Source organism: Coenobita brevimanus, chromosome 107 (assembly GCF_032717465.1).
Source record: "Coenobita brevimanus isolate Jiangsu-jjx chromosome 107, ASM3271746v2, whole genome shotgun sequence".
Taxonomy (NCBI): domain Eukaryota; kingdom Metazoa; phylum Arthropoda; class Malacostraca; order Decapoda; family Coenobitidae; genus Coenobita; species Coenobita brevimanus.
The window spans coordinates 22890512-22912887 of NC_137060.1; the positions used below are offsets into that span (position 1 = coordinate 22890512).

The following is a 22376-nucleotide window of genomic DNA, read 5'->3' on the forward strand; positions in this document are numbered from 1 at the left end:
TTAGTGATGTGGTGTATCTGTGGAGAGTAATTGTGTGGTATTGTGGGGGACGATTGGGGGGGAATGTATGTGTTAGCGATTGTTATGTGTGATTTGTTGCCAGTGCGTATTTTAAATTATTGTATTTCTGTTGTGGTGTCACATGGGGGGAGAAGTGACTTTGTGTGTGCACTGGTATCTGCAAAGTTGATGGATTTGTGTACCAGGGCGATGAGTCCACCGCCACCGCCGTCGGCCCGGTCTTGTCGAATGGTGGTGAAGTTATGAAATGTCGGTGTTTTCTGTGCTCTGTGTAGTTTTGTTTCTTGTAAGATGGCAATGTGTATGTTCTTTTGTTTGATGAATTGTGTGAATTCATGTTTTTTGGTGTTTATGCCATCTATGTTTAACTGAAGGATGTTTATGTTGTGTGTGCAATGTGTGTTGACTGGTGCAGCATGGGGGGGAGGTGGTGTGGGTGGAGGGGAAGGGGTAGGAGGAGGTTGTGATGGAGGTAAGGGTTAAGGTGGATTAGGATGGGTTGGAATGGGAGGAATTGGGGGACTGGATGGTGTGGGAAAGGTCGGTGGGTTTGGCTGTGGAGGTGTGAAGGAAGTAGGAGTAGGATTGGAAAGGGGGTTGATGGGTGGGGGGAAGGAGCATAAGGAGCAGGTCCAGGTGTTTGTGTAATGTTTTCTGGATGCAAGTGTTGTGCAGGTGTAATGGGACCAGTTCTTGCAGGAATTGCACTGAACTGAACCCTTTGTCTGTCGGATCGACGTGATAGGTTTTGAGCATGTTGGACATATGTATTTGTTGGTGGGTCCTGAATTGCTCTCAATGTCCCCGGCAGAAGAAGTCGTCGAGAAATGACAGCCGGCGAGTCATTTCTCGATGTAGAAAAAACGATTTTGTTGTGTGTGTTGTGTTGGGAGATGTGGTACTTGCCCGGGCGACTGAAGCCACTCCCAGGTACTCGAGCCCCGTGAGGGGCCGGGGGGGTTTGCGGTGGTTTGGCCCCCATGCTGTCCTACTCTTCTCTTCGACAGCCTCAGGGGTAGACCCACGACGAAGACGCCACCGCTCCAGGAAGTAGTAGTAGTAGTTGTTCCCTAGGCAGTCTGGCCGAACAGCCCCGAGTCCCTTAGGAAGGCCACGGCTGAGACCAGGCTTTCCCACAGAGCTCTCAAAGAGTGTATGTTGTGTTGTTGGCGTAGATGATTGTATGCAATGCAGTCTTCCATAATGTGCTTAATAGTATGGGGTGCTGTGTTGCATCCTCGACAGGAATCAGCGACAGAGTCATCCAGCCTCTTCTGGTAGCTTAAGAGGGCTGGATGGTGTCCACATCTCAGCGCCATAGTTTGGTTATATGGTTACCAACCAGCGTAGTAAATGGTTTCTTGGTGTACAGGAAACCATTTGGCTTGAGATGCAGTGTACAGTCACTTGTAGACAGAAGGAAGAGGAAAGAAAGATGAAAGAGGAAGGAAGGAAAGACGGAAGGAAGAAGGAAAGGGCAGTCACTCGAGAGCAGCACTACATAGAGTGAGTGGATGGTGAGTGCCCCCACTTACCACTAATACATAGTGGTAAAAATAAATTTACTTTAACCCTTGATATTGAACTTTACTCATGAGTAGAAAATGACTGTCCCTCATATAAATCATGATTAAAACTACATTCCATGATACAAAGCATAAAAGGCTGGGTATAGTGTATGTCAATCAGCCAGACACATACATAAGTAGCACAGCACTGTATAATGTAGTGGCTCACATTACACAAAAACTAAAAATGGTAGACTATTCTAGATTTTAAGACAGTACAGTATTCAGTGACGTGTATCTTTATTCACCTTGAAAACTTACGCACTGCAGGTTCTCTGGTATAAGGAAGCAATGGTTTTTGGTAGTTATTCTCTGGTTAATGTTGGCACATTCACTGTTCCCTGCAGCGTTAAATATTCACTCTGAAGTTACACTCAAAGCTGAGCATCATCTATATGCACAAACAGTAGTAGCTTACACACTATTGCCTATACATATACACCATCAGAAGATGATCACATTCTCTCATTAATATACTACTGTATATTTCCTTTAGAAATGAGTGCAATGCTACAAACCTTGTACAGTAATCCCCGTACTATCCGGACCCCCCCCCCCCCCACTTTCCGGACACCCCACTTACCGGACATTTTTGGTCCTGGAATTCAATATCCCCCAAATTGTCCCAAAAGCGTAAAAAAAATGAAAAAAAAAAAAAAAAGACTTTTTCCCTTCATAATTTTTACTTGGCGTGTGCAGCGCGGACCAGCTGTGTTTTGGTGCATAGTTCCGCCGCCGTCCGCTAGAGTGCCACTGCATCCTCCCCACTTACCGCCCGTCTCTTGTTGTGAGTGCACGCTAGTCATCATGGCTGCCCACGTGCTCGCTTTTGTGGTGGTACTCTACTTCCTGCAGGCTCTGCTGCTGCTCTCCTGCCTCTTGTTAGTGTGTGTGATGATGGCCCTGCCACCTGAGAAGAGGAAGAGAGTGGTTTTGACTCTGGAGAAGAAGAGGAAGATATTGGACAAGGTGGACGCATCCACCGTGAATTCAACCAGGCCCAATCTACTTTGTTTGATATCATGAGATCCCGTGACAAACTCATGCAGTACACGGCTGAATTCTCGTCAAAGAACTAACGCAACGTGGAGAGAAGGATGATGTTTACTCCCCAGTATGCTGAAGTCGACCACTCCATGTTGATTTGGTATTGACAGCAATGTGCTGCTGGTGTGCTGGTGCATGGCACGGAGCTGAAGGCTGCTGCTAAGAAGTTCGCAAGGCTTCATGGCTCCCCCGACTTCAAGGCATCCAAGGGTTGGCTCTTCGTGTTCAAGTTAAGATACGGCCTTACCAACCGTAAGTCTCATGGGGAAGCTTTGGAGCCAACGAGGATGGAGTAGAGGAGTTTCGGCACAAGGTGAAGGGCTTGATCAACAGGGAGGGCCTAATTCTTGGTCAAGTCTATAACCCTGACAAAACTGGTTTATTCTATCGCTCTTTGCCAACGAACACTCTAACCGGGGAGATGGAGAGGCATGTACCTAGCCGCAAGCTCTGCAAGCAACGGATATCTGCTTTGTGTTGTGCCAATGCTAACGGCATGCACCGGCTTAAGCCCGTTATTGTTGGCTGTGCAAAAGCAGCCTCTGTGTCTTCGTGGGTGATGGATGTCCTTCCTGTCATTTGGCACCATTCTTTGAAGGCATGGTTCACTGCCCAGATCTTCAAAGACTGGTTCCACCACCATTTCATCAAGGAGGTCATCCATTACCAGACGAAGACACTGGGAATCCCGCGCGACCAGGTAAAGGCCCTCCTTCTCCTCGACAATGCACTTGCCTACCCTTGCAACAAGGAACTTGGTGGCTGAGAATGGGTGCATTAGGTGCATGTTTCTGCCACCTAATACGACTGCTCTCATCCAACCAATGGACCAAGGAGTGATCGTGGCAAAGAAGAGGCTGTACCGACGGAAGTTCCTGGATGAGGTGATGGTTGTTCTCGGGGACAAGGACGAGCGCAGGGAGGGACGGGACACGCAAGGCCAGCGGACTTTGGAAAACCTTCGCCGCTACAACATCAAGTCTGCAATCTACAACTGGGCCAGTGCATGGAAGTAAATCCCTGTCAAGACTCAAGAAAATGGCTGGTCTCGTCTGCTTCTCGGAATGGATGTGGAGCACGATTTCCTAGGTTTTGACGTGGATGACTTCCATGCAAGTCTACGTGCGCATGGCGACGATGTTGATGTGGACGAAGTGCGTGAGTGGTTGGATGACGATGAGGACGATCCTGGGTTTCAGACCATGTCTGATATCGAGATCGCATCTTCAGTTGCAGGTGTCAGTACCCAGCTTGAAGATTCCGACGAGGACGGCGACGATGATGTGGACTCCTCTCAGCGTGACACTACTCCAGCCATCCCCAAGCTTAGCGTACTCCAGAAACACGTAGAGTTCGTTCTCGACTACCTGGAACACCCGGACTGCGACTGGGAGATGGGGCCCTTGGGACTTCTGGAGGAAGTGCAGGCTTTCAGGCAGCGCATCATTAATCGCCAAAATCGTCGTTCCTTGTGTCAATCAACCATTGACAGCTTTTCAGACCCGTGACCCCCTCTATTCCCAGCCCTGGCTCCACACCATTGCCTCCCCAAGACAGGTACTCACCCTCCGAGCCACAGCACAGTACATCAGGCACGGTGGAGTCACCATTTGACTTGAGTTTGTGCCTCTATTCAGAGTCGTGTGCAGTGGGTACTCCATCACCACGACCCAGCGACGCACCCCTAGGCCACCTGCATCAGCTACTCTCAGACTCTGACAGTGAATAAACAGCAAGAACTCGCCACTAGACCACACGGGAATTTTCAGTGTTGTGCAGTGAAAAAAACAGTGCATAGTGTTAAGAAATTAGAATTCTGAGTGCAAAGACTTAAGTGCAGAGTGCAACACTGATTTTATTGACATTCAATGGAGCGCAAATTAGACTAGAGTGTGTAGTGTTAAGAAAATGGATTTATGAGTGCAAAGACTTAAGTGCAGAGTGCAACACTTATTTCATTAAGGTGCAATGAAGCGCAAGTAAGAGTAGAGTGCGCAGTGTTAAGAGAATGGAATTCTGAGTGCAAATGACTAAGTTCAGTGCAAGACTTTATGTACAGTGTACTGCAGGTGCTTCAGGTATTCCTTTTTACTGTCAGAGTCTGAGAGGAGGAGGGTTATTGATTGAGATGGCCAGGGACTTGCTCTAAGTACCCAGAATGTTTCATATTGTACTGTATTTTCCATACTTACCTCTAAAACCTCATTTCACTCTTTAATGTCCCTTATTGGTGTGAATAGGGTCTTAGGTGCTATGAATGTGCAGTAGGGAGGTATTTTTCTGAGTCAGGCTAGGTTAGGGTCCATAAGTACCAGTCCAGGAGCCAGGGACTTGCTGTAAGTACCCAGAATATTGTATAAACTCACCTCTAAAACCTCATTCTCTAGATCTTTTGCATTTATTTCAATCTTTTATGTCCCTTATTGGCGTGATTTGGGTATTAAATAGGTGCTATGCATGTCCAGAGGGAGTTGTATAGGTGTTTTTCTGATTCAGGGTAGGTTAGGGTCCATAAGTACAAGTCCAGGAGGCTGGGGTCCACTATCAGGACGAGACCACTTTCCGGACATGCGTTTGGCTCTATTACAGCAGATAGTGGAGGGATTATTGTACTGTCATGTGGTAACTTTTTCACTTCCATGCTCACTTCCCTGTTTCTTGTCACTGCCTTCAAGGAACCAGCAACCTTTCTTCCTTGCTGTACCCTTTCAAGCACTTCACCCTCTAAACTTCCATCCTTACTCATCACACTACCCAAGTACTTAAACGTATTCACATTTTCCATTTCCTCATCATCCAACCTCACTGTACATTCACTGACCCCCCTCCCATCCTCCCAGCCCCTGTGCACGTGCAGACCCCCCTCCTCCTCCCCACTGCCCCCCCTTCCCCCCCAGCTCCTCCTCCAGCCAACCTCCCACACCCCACCTCTCCAGTGACAATTGCATCCGCCCTAATGATCCCTCCCTAGCATAAGGTTTGGTTACATCTGAACAGGCCTACTGGTGCCTCCATCCTGTTCTCCCCCGACCTACCACCTGGGACCCTCTCGGCCTGTCTGCTGTCCTTATCTTCCTCCACCCCCCCCCCCACATCACAGCAGTCAGATTAGGCAACCTCTCACCATCCCCCTCATGCTACCTAGGGGATTAATGGTAGGAGAGATGGAAGAGGCCATGCCCTGTGCCACCCCACCACTCCCCCCCGCCACCTTGCCCCCCATACCTGAACATCTCTCGCCCCGCCAGGTGGACAGCCTCCACCGCCTTCTCCTGGACTTCCAAGACCTCTTTGGGTCAGGCCCTACCAACATCAGCTACAACACCTACCTGACGCATGAAATACATACCACAGGACCACCCATTCGCCAACCATCCTGGTGAAAAAAAAAAAAAAACAACAACGGGCTGAGGAAGGCCGGCAGGTCCAGGAAATGCTAGATGCTGGTGTCGTATCACCCTCCACCAGCCCGTGGTCCTCCTCCGTTGTCCTTGTCAAGAAGAAAGACAGCACCATGCATTTTTGCGTGGACTACCGCCGACTGAACGACGTAACCACCAAGGATGCCACGCCCCTTCCCAGAATAGACGATTCCCTCGACTCCCTATATGGAGCCTCTTGGTTCTCTACCTTCGACCTCCAATCAGGATATTTTCAAGTCCCCGTACACCCTGAGGACAGGGGGAAAACTGCGTTTTCCACTAGCATTGGGAAACACTATGAGTTCAACGTTCTACCCTTCGGACTCTGCAACACCCCCACCACCTTTTCCAGGTTAATGGAGTCTGTCCTAAGTGGCCTCACCTGTGAAATCTGCCTGACATACCTGGATGGCGTAATTATTTTCAGCAAAACATGGGCCGACCACCTCTGCGTATCCGCCAGGCCAGCCTCAAGCTCAGGCCCTCCAAATGCGCCCTGCCTGCACGGGCCATCGCCTTCCTTGGGTATGTCATCTCTAAGGACGGAATATCACCCGACCCCGACAAGCTGCATGCCATCACAGACCTCCCCCTACCAGGGGCGTCATATGGGGGGGGCAGCGAGGGGCGCTTGCCCCCCCAAGCTTTCCGAGGGGGCCTCCAAATCAACTACAATTAATAAAAATATATATATAAGGTTAACATCGTGAAATTTAAAATAATTTGTATTTAACCTCAATACATTTTGAGTGAAATATATCGTGTGTGTGTGTGTGTGTGTGTGTGTGTGTGTGTGTGTGTGTGTGTGTGTGTGTGTGTGTGTAATAATCACAATAATTTACTAGGTATATTAAAGGATGTCAACGTAAATATGTTCCTAGCCCCCTGTTCAGTTAGCTTCAGTATTGAGCTGCCTGTTTATTGTATTCTGACTATCATTAAAAGTTTTTCTTCTTCTTAGGAAGTACGTACCTGTAAGTAGGAGTCTTAATCCGCCCCGTGCCAGTGCTGTTTTAAAACAGTCTGACGTAATTTCACTCTCAGTGCCAGTGCTGTTTTAAAACAGTCTGACGTAATTTCACTCTCAGTGCCAGTGCTGTTTTAAAATAGTCTCGATTTCAAAAATTCATTGTGACCGCAATTTTCAAGCTAGGCACGCAAAAATTGGTGTACTTGTAGGGCAACCCTTCCTCTATCTGCCCTCAGGCGGCCTGACCCACGTGCTCCCGCCTCACACTCGCTCTGCCTCACTCTGCCTGTGTCAGTCATAAAGTGCAGTGATGTCTCGCCGCAGTCTCTCTGACGAGGAGATTCAGGACCTCCTGAGGGTTTCCTACACTGGGGAAAGTGATCTGGAGGATGACGACATGCATGATAAGGACTACATCCAGCCTGAGGAGGAAAGTAGTAGTGATAACGAAATTCTCTCACCTAGAAAATCCAGGTATGTGGGCTACACTAGGGCAACACGTGGTAGGAGGCCACCTGCACGTCGGAGTCTTGCACGTCACGACGATGAGGAGGAAAAGGAGGAGGAAGGTAGTCCTGCAGTTGAGGGGTGGTTGGGGAGGCAAAGGATTTCACCACGTGAGGAAGAAAGCGTGAGGAGGAAGCGTGGAAGATTTGGGAAAGTTCCATTGTTGGGGGAGAGTGACTCATCTCGCCCTCGATCTCCCTTGCCTCCACGTGACCCAGCTCAGCCCAGCACCTCAGGACAAAGTCTTCCTGCCTTCCCCATACCAAGCACCTCACGTGAAACTCTTCCCCCATTCCCCACACTTCCCCATGCTTCCCCACAGCCCGAGGAACACGGAGGCGATGATGATGATGAGGAAACGACGTGGGAGTGGGAGGACGGTAGTGACTTTGTCCCCCACATTCACCCGTTCACCCACGAAAATGAGGCCGGGTGTAGTGTCCCTGAACTTCACCATACCTCCAGTAGGCTTGAGTTTTTCAGGAACTACTTTCCTGTGGAGTTTGTTTTGCAGATTGTGGCCCTGACTAACGCCTATGCTGCATTTGTACATGGGGGAAAAACACAGACAAGACACAGCTGATTGTTTGAACCTGACGTGACCCTGGGTGAAATGTATATGTTCCTAGCACTAGTCCTTTTTGATGGGGATATTGAAAAAAAAAATCAGCTTCCCTCATATTGGACTGTGGATGCAGAATTGGTGACACCATTTATTGGCAAGGTGATGGGAAGGAATAGTTTTCAGTACATCCTGAGCCGTTTTCATTTTTTTGACACCCTTGACCATGCTAACGCAAACAACACTGACCGGATGAGGAGGATACGTCTGGTTTTTGATCACCTTCGATAGAAATTCCGTACCTCCTTCTCTCCATACCGAGACCTCGTCATAAACGAGAGTCTAGTGCTATGGAGAGGTAATATTGCTTTCCATCAGTATATCCCCAGCAAAAGACGCAGGTTTGGCTTCAAAATATTCATGATGTGCGACTGTAAGACTGAGTATGTGCAGGACATAGTCCTGTTCACAGGCGTTCGGACAGACATCACAGAACATAGAAGTTTGGGACTCTCAGGGGCTGTGGTAAAAACGATGATGGCGGAATACCTTCATCGTGGGCACGTTTTATACCTCGATAATTGGTACACAAGGCCCCTTCTCGCCAGGTACCTTCACCTGCAGGAAACTGGTCTGTGCGGCACTGTAAAGAAGAACCGTCGGCACATGGTGAAGGTGGGGAGGAAGCTTAAAAAAAAACGAGGTTGTTTTTTAATAATCACATAATATCCTCACAACAGCATGACACCACAACCGCGAAGTATTCCTCCTCTCGTCTGTTCATCGGCCCCTTGTACAACACACAGACAGTGTAGATTAGAGGGCAGAAGGGTGGCGCCACGTCTGGAAACCAGAACCTGTCTTGGCGTACAATGTGAATAATTATGTGACAGGTGGATCAATCAGACGCCATGATTTCCAGCGTTGACTGTAAGTAGACATTGCTATATTGTGATGTAAGAGTAACTGAACAAAATATCTGAGTAGGGTGAAGAGTACATTATGCTCTTATGTAATATCTCAGAGCAGGGTGAAAATTACATTATGTTCTTATGTTAGTATGTAATATCTCGGAGTAGGGTGAAGAGTAGCTCAGCGTCCTCATCCTTTTGAGGTGATAATGTAATATATAGATATACCTGTATACGTGTATGTATGTATAACTGTTTGTCTCAATAAACTGTCTAAATTCTAAAAATACACCCTCTTAGTCAGTCTTTCATTCTCCATTCTCTCCACATGTCCAAACCACCTCAGTGTATTTCTCTTAATCTTCTCAACCACATCCACATCCACCCCACAACGTTCCTCCACTTCTTCATTCGTCAACCTGTCCCTCCATGTCACTCCACATGCTCCTCTCAAATAACTCATTTCCACTGCTCTCAATCTTGACTTGTTCCCCTCTTGCAAGGTCCACGCCTTGCTTCCATACGTCAGGGTAGGGATCACAATACTATCATGCAGGGACTTCTTAACTTCCATACTCACCTCCCTATTTCTCATCACTGCTTTCAGTGAACCAACAACCTTCCTTCCCTGCTGTACCCTTTCACGTACTTCATCCCCCAAAGGTCCATCCTTACTCATCACACTACCCAAGTACTTGAATGCACTCACACTCTCCATATCCTCACCATCCAACCTCACTGTACATTCTGTAACTTCATTCCTCTCAAACACCATAACTTTACTTTTGTTTACATTAACTTTCAGCTTCCTCCTCCTACACACTGTCCCGAATTCATTCACCAAACCTTGCAACTCCCATTCATCTTCACTCAACAATACTGTATCATCAGCAAACAGTAACACCGGAATCTTCCAAATCTCACCCTCATTCATTAGAGCCACCCCCACATCCACTGCCATACCTTGCACCTCCTTTACAACCCCATCCATGTATATATTAAACAGCCATGGAGACATCACACAACCCTGTTTCAGTCCCACACTGAGATAAAAAAATTCACTCAGCTCACCATCCATTCGCACCGTAGCCCTACCTCCTTCGTACATACTCTTCACAGCATTCAACAATTTCCTCTCCACCCCATATATTCTTAATACCTTCCACATACCTTGCCTATCTATTCTGTCATAAGCTATCTCCAAGTCCATGAAGGCAGCATACACTTTCTTTCCCTTCTCTAGATACTTCTCCACTAAACATCTTAGAACAATTATCTGATCTACACACTCTTTTCCCTTCCTAAATCCCCCTTGTTCTTCTCCAGCTAGCTCCTCTGTCATATGCCTAACCCTATCAATGAGTATTCTACCATATATTTTACCAGTCACACTAAGAAGGCAAATACCCCTATGGTTACCACATACTTCTCTCTCCCCTTTTCCTTTGTATAAAGGAACAATTATACCTGATTTCCAGTCCTCCGGAACCCTTCCCTCTTCCCAAGCCAATCTACACAACTTGTATATCCATTCCACAACAATCTCACCCCCATACCTCAGCATTTCACCACACACTCCATCAATTCCTGGGGCCTTTCCCATCTTAATCTTCTTCATTGCTTCCACTACTTCCGCCCTACTGATCTCTTCTTCCCTCCTCTCATCTCTCCTTCTCCCAGCCATTCCCCAACCACTTATACTCGCATTGCTCTCATTCTCTACATTCAACAAATCCTCAAAGTGCTCCTTCCATGTCCTCAATTTCTCTCTCTTCTCCACCAACAATCTATTATTCCTATCTTTCACTCCCCTACTATATCTCCTTTCACACTGCCTTACTTTCTTTACCTCCTTCCAAAACAATTTCTTACTCTCCCTCCATTTCACACTCAGATTCCTCCCAAACTCTTCATCCACTTTCTTCTTACTCTCCTTCACCAGTCTCTTCACCTCCCTTCTGCTCACATATACCTCTCTCTTCTCTCTCTCGTCTTCTCCCCTACCTCTCCTCGCTAACCATTCACTATATGCCTTCTTCTTTTGTTCCACAGCTCGTTTCACCTCATCATTCCACCATGCTGTCCCTTGCACACCCTTGCATCTCCTCCTCACTCCACAAACCACCTCGCACGCTGCGCCTATCTCTTCCGTGAATATCTTACTGTAGGTCTTCCACTCCTTCCATCTGCTCTAGCTCATACCTTCCCAATCTTTCTTCCACTATACTCTTATACTCTGCCATTTTCTCACTATCTTGCAAATTCTCCACTCTTCCCACAGGAGCTGCTTCCTCCTGTCTTCCCCTTCGTCTCCTTAACCATTTTCTTTGCATCTTTATCTTGACCATCACTAAGTGATGGTCCGAGACTCCATTCCCCCACCCTCTCCACACTCTTGCATCCAACACTTGTCTTTTCATTCGCTCATCCACACACACATAGTCAATCATTGCCTTTCGTTCAACAAGTTCACCATCCATCCTCCTCATTACTCTCCATGTATACCGGTGGATCATCTTATGCCGAAAGTAGGTGTTGGCTATTGTCAACCTCTTACCAACACAGATGTCCACCAAAGCACTACCATTCCCATCTACTTCAGCTGGCACACCCCACTGACCAACCACTCCATCCATTCGTACATTCCCAACTTTGCCATTCATGTCTCCAATCAAAAGCACTCTCTCGCTCCTCTCAAATTTGTCCATACATGCATCTACTCTCGCCCAAAACTCATCTTTCACTCTTGCCACTCGGTCCACTGTCGGAGCATACTCACATACAATCGCCCACGCTTGTATACCTACTTTCATCCTCACCCATACAATCCTTGCACCCACCGTTCCATACTCTCTTATATTCTCCTTCCACTTCTTGCTTATCATCAGACATATTCCCTCTCTTGCCCTCTCATTCTCACCGATAGATAAGTTTATTAATATTAGCAGTGAGAAATGAAAAATGTGAACGTCGGGGGTAAGGGTGCTTGAGGCAGACCAAAAAAGACCTGGGACGAGATCAAATGAGTGTGACTTCAGGGATAAGGGAATGAACAGGGAGGATGCCAGAGATCCAGCAGCGTGGAGAGCCGCCATTAGGTGACCAAGGCTGACGGTTACAAGCACGTTGGATCTTTTATAAACTATCTCTATCTATCTATCTATAGCCCGACGCCCTAATCCCGCAAAGGGTGGCCGCAGACAAAACGCCTCTCAACTCCATCCCTCCACCTCATCCTCGGTCTACCCCTCCCTCTCCCTCCCTCCACCTCACCTACATACACCCTCTTACTCAGTCTTTCATTCTCCATTCTCTCCACATGTCCAAACCACCTCAGTGTATTGCTCCTAATCTTCTCAACCACATCCACATCCACCCCACAACGTTCCTTCACTTCTTCATTCGTCAACCTGTCCCTCCATGTCACTCCACACGCTCCTCTCAAGTAACTCATTTCCACTGCTCTCAATCTTGACTTGTTCCCCTCTTGCAAGGTCCACGCCTCGCTTCCATACGTCAGGGTAGGGATCACAATACCATCATGCAGGGACTTCTTAACTTCCATACTCACCTCCCTATTTCTCATCACTGCTTTCAGTGAACCAACAACCTTCCTTCCCTGCTGTACCCTTTCACGCACTTCATCCCCCAAAGTTCCATCCTTACTCATCACACTACCCAAGTACATGAATGCACTCACATTCTCCATATCCTCACCATCCAACCTCACTGCACACTCTGTAACTTCATTCCTCTCAAACACCATAACTTTACTTTTGTTTACATTAACTTTCAGCGTCCTCCTCCTACACACTGTCCCAAATTCATTCACCAAACCTTGCAACTCCCATTCATCTTCACTCAACAATACTGTATCATCAGCAAACAGTAACACCGGAATCTTCCAAATCTCACCCTCATTCATTAGAGCCACCCCCACATCCACTGCCATACCTTGCACCTCCTTTACAACCCCATCCATGTTTATATTAAACAGCCATGGAGACATCACACAACCCTGTTTCAGTCCCACACTGAGATAAAAAAATTCACTCAGCTCACCATCCATTCGCACCGTAGCCCTACCTCCTTCGTACATACTCTTCACAGCATTCAACAATTTCCTCTCCACCCCATATATTCTTAATACCTTCCACATACCTTGCCTATCTATTCTGTCATAAGCTATCTCCAAGTCCATGAAGACAGCATACACTTTCTTTCCCTTCTCTAGATACTTCTCCACTAAACATCTTAGAACAATTATCTGATCTACACACCCTTTTCCCTTCCTAAATCCCCCTTGTTCTTCTCCAACTAGCTCCTCTGTCATATGCCTAACCCTATCAATGAGTATTCTACCATATATTTTACCAGTCACACTAAGAAGGCAAATACCCCTATGGTTACCACATACTTCTCTCTCCCCTTTTCCTTTGTATAAAGGAACAATTATACCTGATTTCCAGTCCTCCGGAACCCTTCCCTCTTCCCAAGCCAATCTACACAACTTGTATATCCATTCCACAACAATCTCACCCCCATACCTCAGCATTTCACCACACACTTCATCAATTCCTGGGGCCTTTCCCAGCTTAATCTTCTTCATTGCTTCCACTACTTCCGCCCTACTGATCTCTTCCTCCCTCCTCTCATCCCTTCTTCTCCCAGCTATTCCCCAACCACTTATACTCGCACTGTTGTCACCCTCTACATTCAACAAATCCTCAAAGTGCTCCTTCCATCTCCTCACTGTAGGGGAAGGGTTAATGTAATGTAGTGTGTGTGTGTGTGTGTGTGTGTGTGTGTGTGTGTGTGTGTGTGTGTGTGTGTGTGTGTGTGTGTGTGTGTGTGTGTGTGTGTGTGTGTGTGTGTGTGTGTGTGTGTGTGTGTGTGTGTGTGTGTGTGTGTGTGTGTGTGTGTGTGTGTGTGTGTGTGTGTGTGTGTGTGTGTGTGTGTGTGTGTGTGTGTGTGTGTGTGTGTGTGTGTGTGTGTGTGTGTGTGTGTGTGTGTGTGTGTGTGTGTGTGTGTGTGTGTGTGTGTGTGTGTGTGTGTGTGTGTGTGTGTGTGTGTGTGTGTGTGTGTGTGTGTGTGTGTGTGTGTGTGTGTGTGTGTGTGTGTGTGTGTGTGTGTGTGTGTGTGTGTGTGTGTGTGTGTGTGTGTGTGTGTGTGTGTGTGTGTGTGTGTGTGTGTGTGTGTGTGTGTGTGTGTGTGTGTGTGTGTGTGTGTGTGTGTGTGTGTGTGTGTGTGTGTGTGTGTGTGTGTGTGTGTGTGTGTGTGTGTGTGTGTGTGTGTGTGTGTGTGTGTGTGTGTGTGTGAGAGAGAGAGAGAGAGAGAGGTGGGGGAGTTGATGAAATGATGTGGAAAAATACTACGTGTCTTGTAATCACTCACCTGCATTGCCAAAATTCTATCTCTTGAGCATTCTTACTTGGTGTGCATCTCCCCCTGCCTTCGACCTCCATTTTTCTAACGCTGTGTGTCCAGGTACAGCATGGTCTTGACGTTGGCTTGCTTGTTTGACTATCTTGCGTTAGTGTTTAGCCTTTGGTTCCTTCTCTCTGAAAAACGAAATAGTGTTAGTATATTGTATTGCTGGCACTTACTGTTAGGAATTTGGCGGAGAGGAACACGCAGAGAACATCAGGAAAATGGTAATGAAAATTAAAAAAAAAATAAGAAAACTGTATAAATAAATGAGGGAAACCAGTCATAGAGGTATCCAGGAAAAATGGCCTTGGGTTCATTCTTCCTTGCATGAAAAAAATATATATATATAGAAATAATACAGACTCCTTCAATACTTCGTCTTAATTTAGTCCTTAATCTTAAAACTATGAGACCAAAGGAGAATTAAAGACCTCAGTTTTTGACGGTCACTAATGTAAGACTAGCAGGGATCAGATTTATTAGCCTGCATGCCACATTTTGAGTTCCTAATTAAGATATCACACAGGTAAAATCAACACATCAGTACAGGTGCATAATATCAGTGATGGTTTCATGTGAAAATTCTTTACTTATTCAACATCATGACACCTTCTTATTATTATCATTGTTATTATCATTATTATTATTATTATTATTATTATTATTTAACTGGTACAACCTGATGATTATAATTGGCTCAGGTGTGAACTATGCAGGTAACTGGGTTGTCAACAGTCTTCTCTACTCCTGCCAGCGTCTAGAGATTTCTCCTAAGATGGGTGAAGCTCTACTGAAGGGAAGAGGCTGTGTGTGTGTGTGTGTGTGTGTGTGTGTGTGTGTGTGTGTGTGTGTGTATGAAGGTGTGCCTGTGTATGGAGGTGTGGCTGTGTGTCTCTGTAGGATATTACACAAACCATCTCCATAACGTGGTGTCTAAATATGTATATCAACATTTCGTAAAGCCTCTTATTTCCTAAGTACAGAATCACCCACTGTCTATCAATAAAGATAATATATACTTACATGTATTCACACCATATTACTTCTACCAGTGACATACACACACTCTGACACATAAACATAACCAATACTTTACAATATTTCCACTTTCACAAACATCACACTCCCTACACACCCATCCCATTCCCAGATGTACTTTGCCAGCATGTGGTAGTTAATTCTGCCTTTCACTCTCCCTCATATTTCTCCACTTTCATATGCATCATCCCTCCTACGGACACCCATCTCCCACTGGCACCTCGTCAGCATGGTAGTTAATTCTGGCTATCACTCTCCCTCCGACTGCAAGGTCCGACCCTACACTGAACGTAGCATAGATTAATAAAGATATATATTCAAGCAAAAACTCCAGGATTATGTTAAGCTGAGAGAAGACCTTACAGAGCAACAGAAAAAGAAAAATCAATTGACTCGCTACTATGGATGTATTTATATCTCGGTGCTCTTTCTTATATCTAAAACTAATCTCTGGAGGGGTGACCACAAACAAACTGCCTCCATGTTACCCTGTCATGCATCATCAGGCTGCCTCTCCTTCAACTCACACCAGCATCGTTCATATACCTCTCCACCGCATCCCTCCACCTCATTATTCTCGGTCTCCCACTACTCGTCTCTCCACCTAACTCACATACACTCTCTTATACTCCTTTCACTCTAACTTGTCCTAATATTACTGTCTCTGTCTTCAGTTCTGAGCTGTAGCAATACGAATACCAGAATATGACGCGTAAAATAAATAAATAAATAACAAGCATCATGGTAAGAACGTACGTAGAACCGTAGTACTGTATTATATTTTCCTGCCACTGAGCTACATGAAATAAGCTACAAAGGGACGAAAACCTGGGCCAAGTTAAGGTGGAAGAACTATAGGTAATCTCTCAGTCTTCACTCCACATGGCCAAACCATCTCAAGGTACCTCTCCCAACACCCTCCAGCGCATCCACATCAACACCACAGCGCATCTTTACTTTTTCAGATTAATACAGACGATTTGGCGCAACAGAGAGAACTCGTAGCTATCAAAGAACGAATGAACAGTATCCTCGCTTACCCTTCTGTACCTCAAGAAGACGGGGAAGCTGTTTACACACTATAATTCTATCACCGAGTTAATATACACACAGCACCTGCGTCCTCCCCCTTTCTCGGTTAGAGGGTGACTGATGGGATTCGGAGCTTCAAGGGTTCACAGAGTTCCAGTTCGAGACAGAAGACTCATTTCAATCATGCTCGGTAACATTTGCTTTACTGTATATTTCATTTTAACTATACTCTTTTCACTTATGTGTTATATACTTAAACATTATCATTATCTTTACATTAACCACTTCACTTTGAGAACGTCTCTTTGCCTCTGTTCATATTACTGTCAGACGATTTTAATTATCTAGAGTAAAACCTGTCGAAAATGATCGCTTATAGCATCATCATCCATTAACCTCTACGTAAGATGCGCCTTTTTAATTATATCTGCCACCGAGTCTCAAGATATTAATATATATAAAATGCCCGCCGCCGGACCATCCACCCCGCCACCCCCCACCCCACCACCGGGCCACCACCACCCCACCACCCCAGGAAGGGACAACGGGGGGCTAATGACCCAGGGCAAGAGGGTCACCCAACCACCACTGACCTGTGCCCCTTCTCCCCGCAACTGCCCCGACACCAGGTAAGCCTGGATCGGAGACAACCTCACCGGCGGGCTAACCATCGACAGGACTTTTGTGCATGGTTGCGGAGAGAACAGACGTGTTTCCTGAGCTCTCCTCTAGCTATAGGCTTCCTCACCGGCATAGATTTTGCTTTTTCCGCCACTAGGGCGTTTTTTAAATAAAGTTAGGATTAGTTAGTTCTCATTTTCCTCCCCTCCCTGTTAGAGATACAATAGGTTTTTGTATCTATTTCCTGAGTTTACCTTTGCTTATCGCCCACGGAGGGTCCCCCCCACTGATCACTCTGGGGCGTGAACGAACACGGTCGGGCCTCCCTGGAGTGGTTTGAGAGGGCAACCTCAGATTTAGGTTTTTTGCCCCTGGTTGTTGGTCCCTTGTTTGTCTTCTCAAGTTCTCACCTTCTTTCCACTTCCCCCTTTAGGGGGGTGTGGTACTATGGAGGACGCCCCTACTGCCTCCCCCCCCATCAGGGGAGAAGGTAGTCCTGACCGACCCCCGACTAACCAACGGACGGACTGTCCCCTGACTGAACGGCCCCGGACCAGAGCTTTAGATATAAGTGTAAATAACGCCGAGTTTGTCTTGATTCACGCGGTTGGTTCTACTCCCCTGTCCAGCCTCAATCCCTTCATCATCAAGAAGGTGATTGATGGGTGTGCAGGTGAGGTGGAACAAGTTAAAAAACTTGCAAGTGGAGATCTCTTGGTAAAGACAATCAATTCTGCCCAGGTAAAGGACTTGCTGAAACTGAGGAAGTTCCACAGTTACGATGTCCAGACGACGATCCCCCACTCCATGAATTCCTGCAAGGGTGTTATCACCTGCAGGGATCTGGTGCTTATGGAAGAGGAAGAAATCGTACAGGAACTTGCTCAGCAAGATGTAATAGAGGCCAGATTTATTACAAGATTTTCGGAAGGTATAAGGACGAAGACCGCAACAGTTGTTTTGACTTTTGGAAAAGTATCTCTTCCAGCCAATGTGAAAGTTGGATACGAAATTTTCAATGTCAGACCATACATCCCGAACCCCTTCGTTGTGCAAAATGTCAGATATATGGACACCATGAAAAGGCTTGTCGGTCGTTCTAACCTAGTATGTGGCAAGTGCGCGGCTGTAGGCCATTCTGCTGACCACTGTACATCAGAGAATGAATGTTGCTTTGACTGCCAGGGCACTCACCCCACTTCCTCTCGGGTTTGTCCCAAGTGGAAGGAGGAGAAAGAGGTCTGCACAGTGAAGGCAACTGAGGGCATATCCTTTTACGATGCTAGGAAGAAGGTGAAGGAGTTGCATGCAACTCCCAAACCTAACCTGAGCTAACATTCGTTCCTCATGCCCCACGCCCTACCTTTCAGTCTAAGCCTCCTGTACGTTCCAACTCTCTGACAGACATCCCTGTTGCCACTTCATACTCTCAGGCTGCCGCTGCTCCTTCGCAGTCATTGCGGCCAAAACAGAAGCCTGACAAGTCAGATAAAATTAACTTGACCACCCTCACCTAACAGTCACGTCCTCATGTCCTTCCCGCTCCTGGTCCAGCGAGAGAGCGAAAGAATAGCTCTTCCTCGGTGGATTCTGGGAGCCTTGTTATTGACGAGTATATGGAGATCTCCATGAGTAAGCACCGGGAAAGGTCCCCCGGTAGCCACTCGCCTGGTGGCGGGGGGCATAAAAAAACTAAGAACACTGGCCACCCTCGTAAATCTTAAACCGCCGCATTCACTCTATTACAGTGGAATTGTAGAGGTGTCGGGAATAAGTTACACAATATAGCAATCTTGCTGTCAATACACAGGCCAGACGTTGTTTGTTTACAGGAGACGCGCCTGGAGGTTCATCCTGATCCTCCACAGTTCAAACACTACCACTCGTATAGAAGATATGAAGATCACGGAGTTGCCATTTACACACACAAATCACACCCACAAACGGAAGTGATTCTAAATTCTACTCTGGAAGCTGTCGCGTGCAGAGTAAAATTTAATAACACGTTTCTGTCTATTTGCTCTCTGTACTGTCCTCCACATGGCCCCATTGATAGTGATGCTTTAAATTCACTATTTGAACATCTGCCTGGAAATAAGTTAGTGCTGGGCGATTTTAACGCCCATCACTATCAATGGGGTAGCTTGAGGATCGATGGTCGTGGGTAGCAAGTAGCCGACCTAATACTACAGTCCAACCTCTGTCTTCTGAACGATGGTAGAGCGACTCGTGTAGATGATCGAACTTGTAACTTTTCGGCCATTGACTTACGAGTATCTTTGGCCTCCCCTGGTATACATCAAGATCTCTCGTGGGACCCTTACAACGACTCCTTGGGAAGTGATCATTTACCCATCTGTCTTTCTTATACACGCGACATCGTTTCGGACCCTCCACCTCCAAAATTTAACTATAAGAAAGCAGATTGGGGACCCTTCTCAAGGATCGCCAATTTAGATATATCTGGGGAGACCATAGATGTTAAGGTCGAAAATATAACCCAATCCATATTACACGCAGCTGAGGCTGCTATTCCCAAGACTTCTACAGTTCATGCGAAGCATAGAGCACATTGGTGGACGCCGGATTGCCGACAAGCATTAAGAAAACGCAATAGGAGATACAGGATTTTTGATAGTCAGCCCACTGAGGAAAACTTTATTGCATACAAACAGGCACTGGCTGAGGCAAGGAGAATAATAAGAAGGGCCAAACGTGACTCCTGGCGGTCCTTTGTGTCCACGGTGACTCGTACAACACCATTACATAAAGTCTGGTCCACTATAAGAATATTAAATAATAAAGGCCCATATTTTCCAATCAGCACCCTTCAGGTTAATGATAACATCTATGACGAGCCCGTGGACGTTGCTAACATCCTCGCCAGGAGTTTTTCTCATGTAAGTAGCTCAGCCAATTATGATCCGCGTTTTCAACATCATAAACGCATGGCTGAGCTACAGATATTAGACTTTGCCACAGAAGACGTAAACTCCCCGTACAACCAAGAGTTTATGCTAGATGAACTGCTCCTTGCCCTTAAATCCTGTAAAGACACCAGCCCTGGACCAGACACCATCACGTACGGTATGATTCAGCATCTTAATCAGGACAACCTGATTAAGATGTTAGCATTGTACAATGAGATTTGGGCGTCTCGAACGTTCCCAAACTCATGGCACTTTGCGCACGTCATACCGATACCCAAAGAGGTTGGTCGTCTTATGAATCCCACTTCATTTCGTCCTATTGTGTTGACTTCTTGTCTATGTAAGGTCATGGAACGTATGGTTACCAATAGGCTTCTTTTTGTTTTAGAGTCGAAGAATTTGTTAAATGATCAACAATGTGGCTTCCGTAAATACAGAAGTTCACTAGATCATTTAATGAATTTGGAGCATTGTATTGCAGAGGCATTTGCCAATAAAGAATTCATGATAGGGGTGTTCTTGGACATCCATAAAGCCAATGACATGACATGGCGACACGGTATACTAATGAAGCTCTATGCTTATGGTTTAAGAGGAAATTTGCCTATTTTTATTTCAAATTTCTTAAGGGACAGAACTTTCTCTGTCAAATTGCCCCGTAACGTAACATCGGATATATTTATCCAGGAAAACGGGGTGCCACAGGGAAGTGTGCTTAGTCCTACTATATTTAGTATTATGATCAATGATATTCTGTCATCAGCTCCCATCCCGAGGAATCTTAAATACTCACTCTACGCTGACGATTGTGCAATATGGCACTCTTCCCGTAATGCACAATTTTCGGCTGGGCGGATTCAAGCAGCCCTTGACTCCGTCCACCAATGGGCCTTGCAGTGGGGATTTAAGTTTTCCGTACGTAAGTGTGCCGCTATAGTCTTCACTAATCGTAACGTACCTAATTTGTGCTTAACTTTGGATAATCAGGCGGTACCTTTTCAAAATTCTGTAAAATTTTTAGGAATACATTTTGATCGTAGAATGAATTTTAAACTTCACGTTAATACTTTGCTTGCTCGTTGTGATAAACCGTTAAATGTCCTCAAGTACCTAGCGGGTACTACATGGGGTGCCGACAGAAAATCTTTATTAATGGTGTATAAGTCCCTTATTCGATCGAAGCTAGACTATGGCGCACAGGTGTATGGCTCGGCATCCGATGCCACGTTGAAAGGATTGGCTGTGTTACAGAATAAATGTTTGCGAATGTGTCTTGCAGCCGTCCGGTGTACCCGTGTGGCTCGTATGGAAGTGGAGGCGAATGTGCCTCCCCTCCGTATTCGCCGTGACCACCTGGCCTTGTCCTACGTCATAAGAACTTTTAGGAAAAGTAATATCGGCAATTTGGCCTGTACCCCCCTGCATCAATACCACCACCTTCTGCGGGGGGTGCGTCGGCCACTTGCCGTTCGCCTCCACTTACTGACTCAGGAGCTTGGTGTGGACCCCAGTGACTGTGACAAGTTGGTGCTAAAAAATATAGCGCCTTGGGAGGCACCCAGTTTTACAGTGGATGTATCATGGCTCCCAGCACCAAAGGCCAAGGCGCCGGAGACGGAGGTCCACCACTTGTTTCGTAACATCATTGTTCGTCACTTGGGGTCCCATCAATTGTACACCGACGGCTCCAAGTCGAGTGAATGTGTGGGTGCAAGTGTGTGGTCGACTGAATGTGCCCTCAGGTATCGGTTGCCGACTCATACATCTGTGTTTACTTCAGAACTTTTTGCTATTGACAAAGCCATAGACTATGCTCTCAATTCTAGGCATGACTCATTTGTCATATTTTCAGATTCAAAATCAGCCCTCCAGGCAATTGCATCTTGCACTACGGACTCTCACGAGATCCAGGGCCGCATCGTTAATAAGTTGCATTCATGCAACAAGTCATTCACACTGATCTGGGTGCCTGGTCATTGTCGTATCTACGGCAATGAGCAGGCTGACTTACTTGCAAAGTCGGCTGTAGAGCTCGAGGAGACTTGGGACGTTCCTCGTGATCTACGATCGAGTCTCTCTCTCGGAAAGAAATCAATAAATCTTCTGTGGCAAGGTCAGTGGACCAGACTAAATATTCCAACTTGTAAGCCGTACCTGGGCGACTGGGACACTGCCAACCGTTCCAGTCGCCTAGAAGAAAAAGTGTTGGCACGGTTACGGCTCAATGCCACCATTTTAACACACATTAAACCATATATGGAAAGACGCTTCCCACCGCACTGTGACATCTGTAATGCTGTGTTTTCTATCAGTCATA

At 46.4% G+C, this 22376-nt stretch overlaps 1 protein-coding gene across 1 annotated transcript in view; it reads right to left on the reverse strand.

Annotated features, from left to right (window-relative positions):
• LOC145416720 (vacuolar protein sorting-associated protein 52 homolog) overlaps positions 1-4297 on the reverse strand; it is a 117521-nt gene extending 113224 nt beyond the window's left edge. The window contains exon 1 of the mRNA XM_080285650.1: positions 4202-4297. Coding sequence (XP_080141776.1) covers positions 4202-4297 — 96 coding nt within the window. The remainder of the gene's footprint in view (positions 1-4201) is intronic.
• Positions 4298-22376: the final 18079 nt, after the last annotated feature.